This window comes from Gossypium arboreum, chromosome 7, assembly GCF_025698485.1.
Source record: "Gossypium arboreum isolate Shixiya-1 chromosome 7, ASM2569848v2, whole genome shotgun sequence".
Classification (NCBI taxonomy): domain Eukaryota; kingdom Viridiplantae; phylum Streptophyta; class Magnoliopsida; order Malvales; family Malvaceae; genus Gossypium; species Gossypium arboreum.
The window spans coordinates 50,399,282-50,411,606 of NC_069076.1; the positions used below are offsets into that span (position 1 = coordinate 50,399,282).

The 12,325-nt window shown below is 36.8% G+C and overlaps 1 protein-coding gene and 1 long non-coding RNA gene across 2 annotated transcripts; both read right to left on the bottom strand.

The window, feature by feature from the left end:
• Positions 1-5,979: 5,979 nt before the first annotated feature.
• Positions 5,980-7,516, bottom strand: LOC128295192 (uncharacterized). Its single transcript, XR_008285531.1, has 2 exons — positions 7,406-7,516; positions 5,980-7,318 (listed from the first exon to the last, which is right to left on the bottom strand). It is a non-coding gene; the product is annotated as an uncharacterized LOC128295192 (long non-coding RNA).
• Positions 7,517-8,089: 573 nt separating this feature from the next.
• LOC108471385 (uncharacterized) lies at positions 8,090-10,853 on the bottom strand. Its single transcript, XM_053030462.1, has 6 exons — positions 10,643-10,853; positions 10,050-10,555; positions 9,380-9,677; positions 9,159-9,266; positions 8,469-9,058; positions 8,090-8,305 (listed from the first exon to the last, which is right to left on the bottom strand). The coding sequence occupies exons 2-6, from the start codon at positions 10,506-10,508 to the stop codon at positions 8,225-8,227; spliced, it is 1,536 nt and encodes a 511-aa protein (XP_052886422.1). The 5' UTR covers positions 10,509-10,555; positions 10,643-10,853; the 3' UTR covers positions 8,090-8,224.
• Between the last annotated feature and the right edge of the window lie 1,472 nt (positions 10,854-12,325).

Here is a 12,325-nt window from a genome sequence, read left to right on the forward strand (position 1 = left end):
ATTTGAGAACAGTTTTATAGACTTTAAGAGATAATCAGCTTTATGCCAAGTTTAGCAAAAGTGAGCTCTGGTTACAGGAAGTTGGTTTTCTTGGACATATAGTCTCAAGTGAAGGTATTAGAGTTGATCTAAGCAAGATTTCAGTCATTGTTGATTGGAAGCCTCCTAGGAATGTATCAGAGGTAAGAAGTTTTCTTGGTCTCCCCAGTTATTATAGAAGATTTGTAGAGAGATTTTCCATGATAGCTACTCCATTAACAAGATTGCTACAGAAAGATGTCAAGTTTGAATGGACTGAAAAGTGTCAGTAGAGTTTTGATAAGTTAAACGCATTGTTGACTGAAGCTCCTGTCTTAGTACAACTAGAACCTGGTAAAGAGTTTGTAATTTATAGTGATGCGTCCTTGAATGGACTAGGCTGTGTACTTATGTAGGAAGGAAAGGTAATTGCTTATACCTCTAGACAGCTAAAGCGATATGAGAAAAATTATCCGATACATGATTTAGAACTAGCTGCCATTGTATTTGTATTGAAAATCTGGAGACATCACTTGTATGGTGAGAAGTGCCAAATATTTACTGATCATAAAAGTTTGAAATACTTGATGACTTAGAAAGATTTGAACTTGAAGCAAAGAAGATGGCTAGAGTTGATTAAAGATTATGAACTAGTGATCAATTATCACCCGAGTAAGGCAAACATAGTTGCTGATGCTTTGAGTAGAAAATCTTTATTTGCATTAAGAGCTTTGAACACTAGTTTATCCTTATCAGATGATGGTTCTATCTTAGCAGAATTAAGAGCTAAGCCAATGTTTCTTGAAGAAATTTGTGAAGCTCAGAAAGATGATAGTGAGTTGCAAGCCAATAGAGCTCAGTGTGAGTCGGGTATAGAGTCAGATTTTTAGATCAGTTCTAACGGTTGTTTAATGTTCAGAAATTAGATATGTGTACCAAAGAATGATGAGCTTGTTCGAAAGATTTTAAAGGAAGCACATAGCGGTTCATTGTCTATTCATCCAGGTAGTACAAAGATGTATAATGATTTGAAGAAAATGTATTGGTGGGTAGGAATGAAGACAGATATCTCAGAGTTTGTTTCTAGATGCTTGATCTGTTAGTAGGTAAAAGTCGAACATCAGGTGCCTTCAGGTTTATTGCAGCCTGTGTTAGTTCCTGAGTGGAAATGGGACCGAGTTGCCATGGATTTTGTGACAAGATTGTCGTTGACACCAAGAAAGAAAGATGCAATATGGGTTGTGATTGATAAGCTAACTAAGTCGGCTCATTTTATTCCAATTCGTATGGATTATTCACTTGACAAGTTGGCCAAGTTGTATATTTCAGAGATAGTCAGACTACATGGAGTACCGTTATCGATTATTTTAGATAGAGAACTGAGATTCACTTTCTGGTTTTGGAAGAAGTTACAGGAAGCTTTGGGCACAAAGTTGAGTTTTAGTACAACTTTCCATCCTCAAACTGATGGTCAGTCAGATAGAGTTATTCAGATACTTGAGGATATGCTTAGATGTTGTGTCTTAGAATTTCAAGGTAGTTGGGAGAAATATTTGTCATTGGTAGAGTTTGCTTATAATAATAGTTACCAGTCGAGTTTGAAAATGGCACCTTATGAAGCTTTGTATGGACGTAAATGTCGCACACCTTTGTATTGGACAGAGCTTAAAGAAAATCAGATTTACGAGGTTGATTTAGTGAAAGAAACTGAAGAGAAAGTGAAGGTTATCAGAGATTGCTTGAAAGTAGCTTCAGATAGACAGAAGTCTTACGCGGACTTGAAAAGAAAAGAGATTGAGTATCAAGTTGGTGACAAAGTGTTCTTGAAAGTATCCTCATGGAAGAAAGTCTTTAGATTTGGCAAGAAAGGCAAACTAAGTCGACGTTTTATTGGACCGTTTGAGGTGACTGAAAGAGTCCCCATTTTGTCGCAGAGTTAGAGAAGATTCATGATGTGTTCCATGTGTCCATGTTCCGTCGTTGCCGTTCTGATCCTTCACATGTGATTTCACAGACAGAGGTTGAGATTCAGCAATATATGACTTATGGTGAAGAACCGGTAAAGATTTTAGCTCGAGAGGTCAAGCAACTAAGGAACAAAAGTATTGCACTTGTGAAAGTATTATGGAATAGGCATGGGGTAGACGAGGCTACATGGGAGCCTGAAGAGGTTATGCGAAAACAGTATCCAAACCTTTTCACAGGCAAGATTTTCGAGGATGAAAGTCCCTAAAGGGAGGAGAAATGTAACATCCCAAAATAGGGCCTAAACGGAACAGTGGTTGTGAAACCGCGAATCTGAGATAGAAATGTTTATTCTGATTAATTTTTATAATTTACCGAGTGATTATATGCATGTGTTAGAGTATCGATGGAAAATTTTATAGATAGCATGCTTAATTTACTTACTAGAGCTTAATTGCAAAAGTTGAAAATTTTGAGTTTTAGATGCTAAAGGATTAAATTAAAGAGTATAATTGAAGTAGATGTCCTTAAATGGTAATTAGACCATTAGGTTTTCATGGACAAAAATGGACATACATAGATAAAAATAACTAAAGTTTTAATGAAGGGTATTTTAGTCATTTGGTAATTAAAAGATTAAAAAAGGGAAAGGATGGCAAAATGTGCCCTTCTTCTTCATTAGGCCGAAATTTCAAGGCTTCTTCATAGCTAGGGTTTTGTCAAGCTTCCAAGCTTCATAGTAAGTGATTTCAAGCCCTGTTTTTAATGTTCTTTACGTTTTTGAAGTCTCGGTAACTTGATTTAGCTTATTCTAGCAATAATTTAACCTAGGGTTCATATTTGGAAAAATACCCATAGGTGAAATGCGGTTATTTTGATGTTTTATGGTAGAATAAGAAGCTTGAAATTATGTTAAACGACTTGAGCTAAGCGATTTTAAGCGAAAACGAGTAAAACAACATAATCGGTAAAAATACTTAATGGTCATAAATACATGTTAGAGTGGGAATTTGATGAAGTTTCATTTTCGAGCCTTAGGGCAAAAGTGTAAATATGCAAAAGTTGAGGGGTAATATTATAATTTTTCCAAAGTTAGAGTTAAGAACTATTTTGACAAATGTGAATATTAAATAAGTTAAATTTGCTATTATAGATCAAGAAGAACGAAATTCGGGGTTAGACCGAGGAAAGAAAAAGATTGAGGACTAAATCAAAATATTTGATCGTATTTTGTATCGAGCAAGAATTGATGGAGAACTGATACTTAAAAGCCCCGGTTGAACCTTAAGAATGTGTAGGATACAAATGTCATGACATTAGGGTTTAAGGATACCAAGTAAGACCATGCCAAGGCATGGCATTGGTAAGTTTTACAAGGCAAGGAAATCATGTAAGACCATGTCAAGACATGACATTGATGACCATGCCAAGGCGTGGAAATGGTGAGCTCATAAGGCAAGGATACCACGTAAGATCATGTCAAGACATGGCAATGGTAAGTTTAAAAAGGAAAGGTGCCTGTGTATCCTTAGTATTCCAAGTGGTTCAACAGAAAATTCAAAGAGTGTACCAAAGGGAAGTATCGTAAAGCCAACTCAGAAAATCATAAGGACGTCGGAGATCGCCTCACACTATCAGCGAGCTATCTCGGTATTTTGTGACTAGAAATACTTTAAGTTATGGCATGTATAGGGTCTTGGCTATTTTTTGTTTATGTCCTTATGATATGATTAAAGAATGGCATGTGAATACTTGTAATGATTAGTTTATGATATAGCTAAATAAGAACAAGTTTTGGTATTATGTATGCCTAAATGAGGCTTGATGCAAAGAAATTATGGAGGAGTAAGAGTTGGCCATGGAACAGTTAAGAAACAGCAGCAATGATGTGGTTTTGAAAAATCACTAAAAATTGTAGAAATGGAATTAAATGGTGAATGAGATATAGAATTAAAGCTTATTGAGTCTATTTTTATAGGAAAGAAACAGATCAAGCAAACGAAGTTTATATTTTGAGATATTTAAATTTCTGTAAGACTGATTCAGAGTGACTTCGTGATCCCCTGTTCCAACTTTAGAAAATCACTAGAAATTGTACAAAAAGAATTATAAGTCAAAGTTTATATGTCTTTTATTAGAAACAAACGGAAATGTTATATGATTTATGTATAATGAGAGAATCAATTTTTAGTGGTCAGGTCCGCTGAATTGCAAAACAGGGGAACTTTTAATGAATAAACTGTACCAATTGGCCAAACCAAAAATTCTGGAAAAATTATGGTAAGAAGTTATATGGGTCTAGTTTCAGGGAAAATTTACGGATTTAAATTTTTAGTTTCGTATCTCGAGTTATAATTAATTTAGTGACTATTACGCAGATGGACAGTTTTATCATGTATAGTGAAATAAATTGTTTTGATTTGTGTAAGTAATTGGAAAATTTTTAATGTTCCCGGTTTGATCTCGAACCGTTCCAATTGCACGTTTTAGGGCCTCGAGGGCCCTTTTTAGGGATTTATTGGATGAATATGAGTGAATTAATTTAAAAAAAAATTATGCCCCGAACAAGTAAGATAAGTCTGGTAACGCCTCGTGCTCGACTCAGGCGACGGTCTTGGGTAAGGGGTGTTACACTTTGAGCAGTGCAGAGAAGCATTTTAGCACTGCAAGCCTATGGTCCAAATTGAAGACACCTGGTAATACGAAAGGTATCAACAACGTCTGTTGCTTGTCGTTGCTCAGGATGGTAATGGAAAGATTCTGCATATAGCGTTTGCAATAACTCTCGAAGAAACGGTAGATGTTTGGGATTTCTTCCTGAGTCAGTTTCGTCACCGCTTTGTCCGTATCTTGACATGTGTCATCTTGGATAAGGGATCTAGAATTCTCTCAGCGATTGATCGTCATAGATCCCTCTGGTATTGCACTCATTATCGGTATTGCATACAACATGTGGGATCCAACTACCACTAAAAATATCTTTCGACAACTGAGCAAGATCTAGTCATCGGCATGGGTTTATAGTTCGAACTATGTATTCACTACATATCAATTATTCATATTGGGTAACTTCATTGCACTAACCGATAGTTATTTCTCGACAGGTTACGACCTTACCCAACATCGATTCCATGAAATGTTGAACAACTTGAGCACAATTAACGCCTATGGTGCAATGTATGTATCGAATATAGTGTTCGAACAGTAGACACAGTTGTACGGCGGGGGTCTGCAATATGGGCACATGACATCAAACTTGGTCGAGTGCATCAATTCCGTACTGAAGGGGATGCGTCATTTGCCGGTAACATTGGTTGTCAAAGAGACATACTTTTGACTGACTGCCTTGTTTCATAATAGGTAGTATACGTATGTAGGACAGATAGCAGGCGGCGGTACATTCTATGATGACGTGATGAAAGAGATTCAGTGAAGTACAGCAAGAGTGAACACCATGTATATAGTGTGCCACTCACGTCGGAACCTAAATGTTTGAGTCATGGAGCATGCTAGGCCCAACCAGGAAATGTTTGGTGCATTCTATCGTGTGAGCTTAACAGAAGAGACCTGCGATTGTTGGAGATTCTAAGCACTTCGATTCCCATGAGCACATGCAATTGCCGCATATGAGAACATATAGATTGAGTACGCGCTTTACATAATGATGTTTATCAACTAAAACGCATTCATAGTTTGTGGAGTCCTGGATTCCTACCCGTCCCAGATGAGAGTATGTAGCCGCTTGTGTCAAGTGCGCCGTTCGAGTTGGTGCCAAAGAAGGACTTGCATCGCATCCCAAAAGGTCACCTGAATTCCACCCGGATAAGGAACAATATGAATATTAGGGAAAGACACGGTCAATAAAAATTATGTGGGCATTGTAAAAACCCAAGGCATACGAAGACAACATGTTCTCTATACAGAGATACGTTGGCGCCCCAGAGTCGATAACATTACTTTCTACCAAATTTCATATTCGTTAGCGTGCTTTACGTATTCTCTTTGGTTCAATTTCTTATTTATTGTTAACTTACACATAACTCATGAAAAGACAAAGGTATTGCTCAAAACCTAAAAGGATTTTTTGTAATAATTAATTGTTTTTATTTATGACAATTTTATTTACATCACAATATTTATAACAAAAAATACACTCAATCGTATCATCGAAGAGAATGTGTCGTAAGGCGGTGGACGATAGTTGCATGGAGGATTTCTGCGTAGAACCAGGTGTACAACCAAAAGTGCAACCAGAGGTGCCTCCGGAGATGTATCCAAAGGTGCAGGTCTGTAGACTTCCTCCTAGTTGTTGCTTATTGATGGACTTCATCATCGCCTAAATATGTACCTAGCATGGCCCCCTAAGCAAATCTTTTTTTGGGATCGACAGCGTCATCGTCTTCCTTCGTGGTCGATTGCTATGCCCTCCTTGTCTGCCATCGTGTATCCACCACTCCCACGATCGATGGTTCGATGATGAGCCACCACGGTAAAATAGTGATGCGCACGGTGTTTAGGTCACTATATGCGTGTAACCATAAAGTGCCCCAAATCTCGGGTACATCAAAATTGACTCGGGCATCGACATTGCCTCAACTAATGCGTGGGCGTCTGCATATGTATCGTCGTCGGTGGCAATGCATACGTCAAAATCTGTCTCGATATAGGGTTCGACATTGACATCGGCATGGGGTTAGTATGCAGGGGATGTCAGTGCCCCAAAATATGAACCTGCGGAATAGAAGAACCGACCACTTGTGGCAGTGGTCCGTAGTGCGATGGTGCTTGTGAAAAAAACATGGGTTAGTGAATTAAACAGAAATAAGTTAAGCGAACTGACCCGTATATTGCGTAGCCACAGGAGGCAACTTTTCTGCTAGAGCTGATGACGAACCCGTCGTGTGACCGCATCCCCTCCTATGCTGCTATAGTGGTCGACGTTACCTCTTTGGTCAAATTTGCCTACTCCTCACCGTTAGTGGTAGCAAATACAACTTCTCGATGGCTCTAAACCATGTTAAGTAATCATCAGCTATCGCTGTGTCTGCCGAGAAAAATGGTGCACAGGCAAGTATGGATTCTATCCTACGATCCCAAGCTTGGATGTGCTCCTTGTGCGTCTATGCCTACTCCTCGTCGTTCTTCCCCCATATGTCCACCTTATGTTGTTCGTTCATGTCTCGCGATGGTGGTGGAATTCGTTGTCTATCAACGACACCTTCACGCCCCACATCTCCTGGTTGTCTAACACTTCAAGTAAGATGCTAGATATGATCTCGAGGTCGAACAGTCCAACTCGTCAAACAGTCCCACGTTACTCGGCCCATGGTTCCACCTGTACAGACGATATATTAAGCGAAACATATAATAAATAAAAACATTTATTGCACAAACTACGTATTTATTGATAAATAATGTTTACCTCATCACCAATGGGAATGTGTATGGGTCAGTCACTCTAGGACGTAGAAATAGTATTCACCACCAGGGCCACAACTGCAGTAGCAAGCAACCATCAGTCAACATCTTATCCAGTTTCGTTGCCTGACAAAACTCCCGATATAATGTCGACAACACGGCAAATCCCCAACTTAGTTTTGCGCATTCACTGAAATCCATTAGATGTAAAAGCCACCTTACATGCACCAAGTTTCTAGATTTATCGACCATTAAAATACCCCCTATTAACGTCATGATGAATGCTCGGGCGTATTATTCAAAAAGGATAATTACAATGCTTCATCAGTCTCTATTTATAGGCATATAAAGTATAAAAAAAATAGAGACCTAGTTCTAATAACTAGTAAAATTTAAAGAACACCAAAACTTTATCTTGATTATAATAGACATCCACTTAATAAGATATTAATAACAATATTATTATATAGTTCAATCAATTTTTAACTGTTTGAACCGATCGAATCGAAAAGATCTAACCGATCGACCACCGATTCAAATCTAAAAACATTGAATTCGGATGATATTTAATTAGGTTCGCATTCAGATAGTAATACTCAAATAATTTACAAATTCAAAGAATTTGAATGACGATATTAATATCATAAAATGGACATAAAAGAATCCCTTCATCATACCCAAAAAATGATTTGATGATATAAACATTAACTGATATAAAATTTGATTAGAAAGTCATGGATAACAAAATACAATGGCAGGATAAGAATACATTAATAAAAACATGTACATCCGGTGTCCTCTATTCTAAAGAGGCTCTCACACCTCACTTTGATTCACTTAGAAGTGCTGTCTTCTGTCTCTTCCTCCCTTCTACTCTACATATTTCACTTGTACTGGAGCATGTCTACATACACACATATCAACTTATTCAGTTTCAAATTGAACAAAACAACAGATGCTTCTTATAACATTAAGCTTCATCACTCCAACCACTCTGTTTTAAAAAATTGAACATAAACTTTTCGAATCTGAATAACATAGATATAAAACTTAGGGTGAATTCTTACCTCATCTAATGCTGTCCCCACCATGCGTTGCTCTACTTTTTCCTGTGAAAGTTTCAAAGCATTTGTGAGTTGTTGACATGCAGCAAGCATACTTCTCTTTGATTGCCCCAAATCCTTGGTAATATTTACAAGGAACGATTCAAGTTCCCCAATTTGATAGAGCATTTCCTCGAAATGAGAAGCCACTTGACGGACCAATTGAAGATAATCGCTACCGACTTCTTCGATATTCTTTTGGATGGTTGGCTCCTGCTGATTGCAGTTCAACTCCGTTCCTGTAACTCTTGAAATATACTGAATAGATTTCGTCACGTGCTCAGCAAAAGCCAAACCATCTTTTGTTGCCTCCATTGACAGCAAAAGACTGCAGTCTTTCTGCAGATTCTTTCCTACTCCTTTCATCATTATATTTGCTACATCTTGCATAGCAGTGAACGATCTTTTCCAGATTGAAGTCCCCGAAGGAACAGCCAACAGTTGAGTATCATTCCTTAGTGCATTTTGTGATTCTTCATCAACTTCACCATTTGAAGAAGTGCAAGGCATTATACTTGAACTTCCACGAATAGAGATATCCGCACATTCAGAAACTAATATTGGATCAAACAAAGAAAACACATAACCGTTGAAAAAAGCAAAAAGCTAGAGATTTGGAGGAAACAAAGAATTCAAGTTTATAACCATGCTTACAGCAAAAGAAATGCCCAAGAGGAAGATCTGCTAAGATCCGAGGAGGAGGAAAAGCAAGCCTTCCAACCCAACCATGAACACGAAGGCCCATAATTTGACGAGTTTTACCTGTCATCAAAACTGAACTTTTACCGAAAACAACGATGAAGAACAAAAAGCTGTAATGTATAACATTATAAAAGGACTAGAAGAAAGAAAAAGATATTGGCAATAATCCCTACATCCATTTCGTAAATTCCCAGCAGCAAATATCTGATTCTGGAACTCTATTTGACGGGAATGGACATCAGACCAAGACATTAGACGGGAAACACGGTTCCCTTTCCCTACAACAAAATCGCTTGTCTCGGCTTCATGAACAAGGATGTTTGTGTTAGAGAAACAGGGTATGGAACATTCATCCTCGTGACTCATCGTATCTGGTGGCTCACCGTGCTGTGGACTCGATATTGGTCGTCGAGACCTTGGCCATGAATTTGGAGGACTGTCGAACAGCAAGAAACCACAAGATCCATGACCCTATCAAATAATCACTATCAGACTCCACTGACCAACACTTCCAGCAATAATCATTTGGAAATGCAAAACGATAAGTAAATAAATTTTTTATATTCCCAATGTGCTGAAGAAAAAAAGAACAAAAAATGTTATGGGATTGTATATTTGTACATCTTTGCTCATTAAATGTATGATCTGACATGGAGTAATGCTAAGTTTTTCTTCTAAGTCAGTCTATAAATTTTGGAGGGTCATATATATTAACTGAATTGACATTAGAAAGCTTCGAAACAGAAATATGGTTCTTCACAGAAGGGTGAAATTTTCGACAAAATCAAACCCACTCAGTCTCCAAAATAGAGAGAAAAAAGAAGAAAAAATTGATGAACATACCGTTCTGATACGGCAAGTATAGTATTTAACATAGTTGCCATGAGTGTCATTGTGGAAGTTGATAGTGCAGGCTCCGGCGCCGCACTTGCACAAAGGTGCCTTGACATCCTCGCACCACTTGTAAAAATTCTTGCCCGGTCCATTTCCGCAGTTGCAGTTGTGAGCATAATATCTTCTGCCATAATGGGTCTCACTGCCGGAAACACGAAGGGTGCAAGCGACGCCGCAAGGGCAACGCAGAACAGGGAAGTGATGGACGTCCGGCAGAGAAGAGGCGTTTCTCGTTGGGTTAGCAAAAGGGCAATCTTGTGCCCAGTGACCCTTCATTCCGCACCTAAAGCATTTGTCTTTGAGCTTTCTATCAGACAGGATTGGGCTGGGAAGTGATTGTGGAGGCGTGGATACTGTTACAACAGAGCTTGGGCTTTGACCTTCTTCTTCGCCATTTCTCCCAGACATTTTCAGTTTTGGATCTTCTTCAAAAAAACTCACTACTCTCTCAATACCTGAAAAATTGAAAGTTTCAAAAGGCTTTGGCTTTGTTTTTTAAAACACAAAAACACAGGCGGAAAGCTGATTTGAGAAGAGAGTACTCTGACACTGTCTTTAGCTTCTTCATGAAGCTGTCTTCTTGCCTTAGTTTTTTCCTTTTTTTTCTTTATGAAATATTCTTGCTAGATTGAATTTAGCTTCTTCATGAAGCTGTCTTCTTGCCTTAGTTTTTTCCTTTTTTTTCTTTTTGAAATATTCTTGCTAGATTGAATTTCTTAAAAATACACCTTTTTTTTTAATTACTTGATTAGGCTTAAGTATGTAAATAAACCCAGCTTGAACAAGCTTGTGTTCATATTTAATTTGTATTAGTTAAGAATTTAAAATTTTTGTTTATGTTTATTTATTTAAAATTATGTGTGTCTATTCATTTGTTTAATATATAAGAATATATTCATTTAACTTATTGAACATATTCACCAACAACGTTAATAAATAATAAATAAACAAACAAACGATAAAAAATAAATACACATATATTATTTAGATATAAAATAGTCAAATATAAATATTAATAACTATTTACAAAATTTTATTAATATATACTAATGGAATTTTTATAAGAAAATATTAATAATAAATAAATGAGTCATAAATGAGCTTATAAACGAGCTTGTTCGTGAACATAAATGAATTGAATATACCTTTGTTCGTGTTCGTTCGTTTATTAAACGAATATAATAATTTTGTTCATACTTGTTTATTTAGTTTAATAAACTAACATAAACGAGCATTATACGAACGGTTCACGAACAATTCATTGAAAGTTCTGTTCATTTACACCCTTAATTAGGTTGTTTTTTTTTTAAAATGACGGGATTAGGTTGAAATAACGAAAACGTTTTCAACTAGAAGCGTTTTCAGCTGATTTGCAAGAAAAAGCTTCTTGAAAGCATTTTCAGCGTATTGACAGAAAAAGGTTTCCAGATTTCTGCCACATCAGCTGAAAACACTTCCAACTAGAAGCATTTTCCTTATGTTCCATTTTGTTAGGGTTAGGTTTATGTCTTTTTTTTTAAAGTAGGGTTAGGGGGTAAAGTTTTGTGGTATTATGGTTTTTAGGATTTAAAGTTTTGTAAGGTTTTGAGTTTTTTTAAGTTTATTATATATTCTTTATCTTTTATAATTTTTTGAGATGTAAAGTTAATAATTATTTAATTCAATATTTACAAGTATCGTATTTACACCAATCATATATTCAAATTATTTTAATTGTAAAATTCAATTCGATTCATAATTGAAACTCAAACTACTCAGTGTCATTAAATCTTAGTTTGTAATTTGTTTTCGATTTTTTTTGAATGCAACTGAGGTTTGATCAGTTTTTTTATGGGAGGTTGAGATCGATCATTTTTTTCAGTGCATTATTTTTTAACTTTCAGTGCATTTTTCTTTAGAAATATATCACAGGAATCCCCAGATATTTGATGGGTGAGTGGAAGAAAGTGGGGAGTTGAAAGTGCTAGAGGGAAAAGGCTCCACATAGGGCTTGTTTTCAGTGCACTGTCAGAAAAAAACACTAAAAACGCTATGTGGAGCATTTTTCCTCTAGCACTTTCGACTCCCCACTAGCCCGGGAAATTCTTTTGAATCAATTGCCATTCACCCCGGGTTTATAAAATCATGATTTTTAGTATTGAGTGGCATAAGGCATTTACGAGCAAAAAAAATTATAAGAAGATCAAAAGAAGAAAAGTTCGCACATAAGGCATAATTGGGAGCTA

Excerpts from the sequence above, each read along its gene's own strand:
- LOC108471385 (XM_053030462.1), bottom strand. The coding sequence starts at position 10,508 with ATGTCTGGGAGAAATGGCGAAGAAGAAGGTCAAAGCCCAAGCTCTGTT. Across the intron at positions 9,678-10,049 it reads ATACTTGCCGTATCAGAACG|GGTCATGGATCTTGTGGTTT; the intron begins GTATGTTCATCA and ends ATTATTTGATAG. Across the intron at positions 8,306-8,468 it reads TGGGGACAGCATTAGATGAG|ACATGCTCCAGTACAAGTGA; the intron begins GTAAGAATTCAC and ends GTGTGTATGTAG.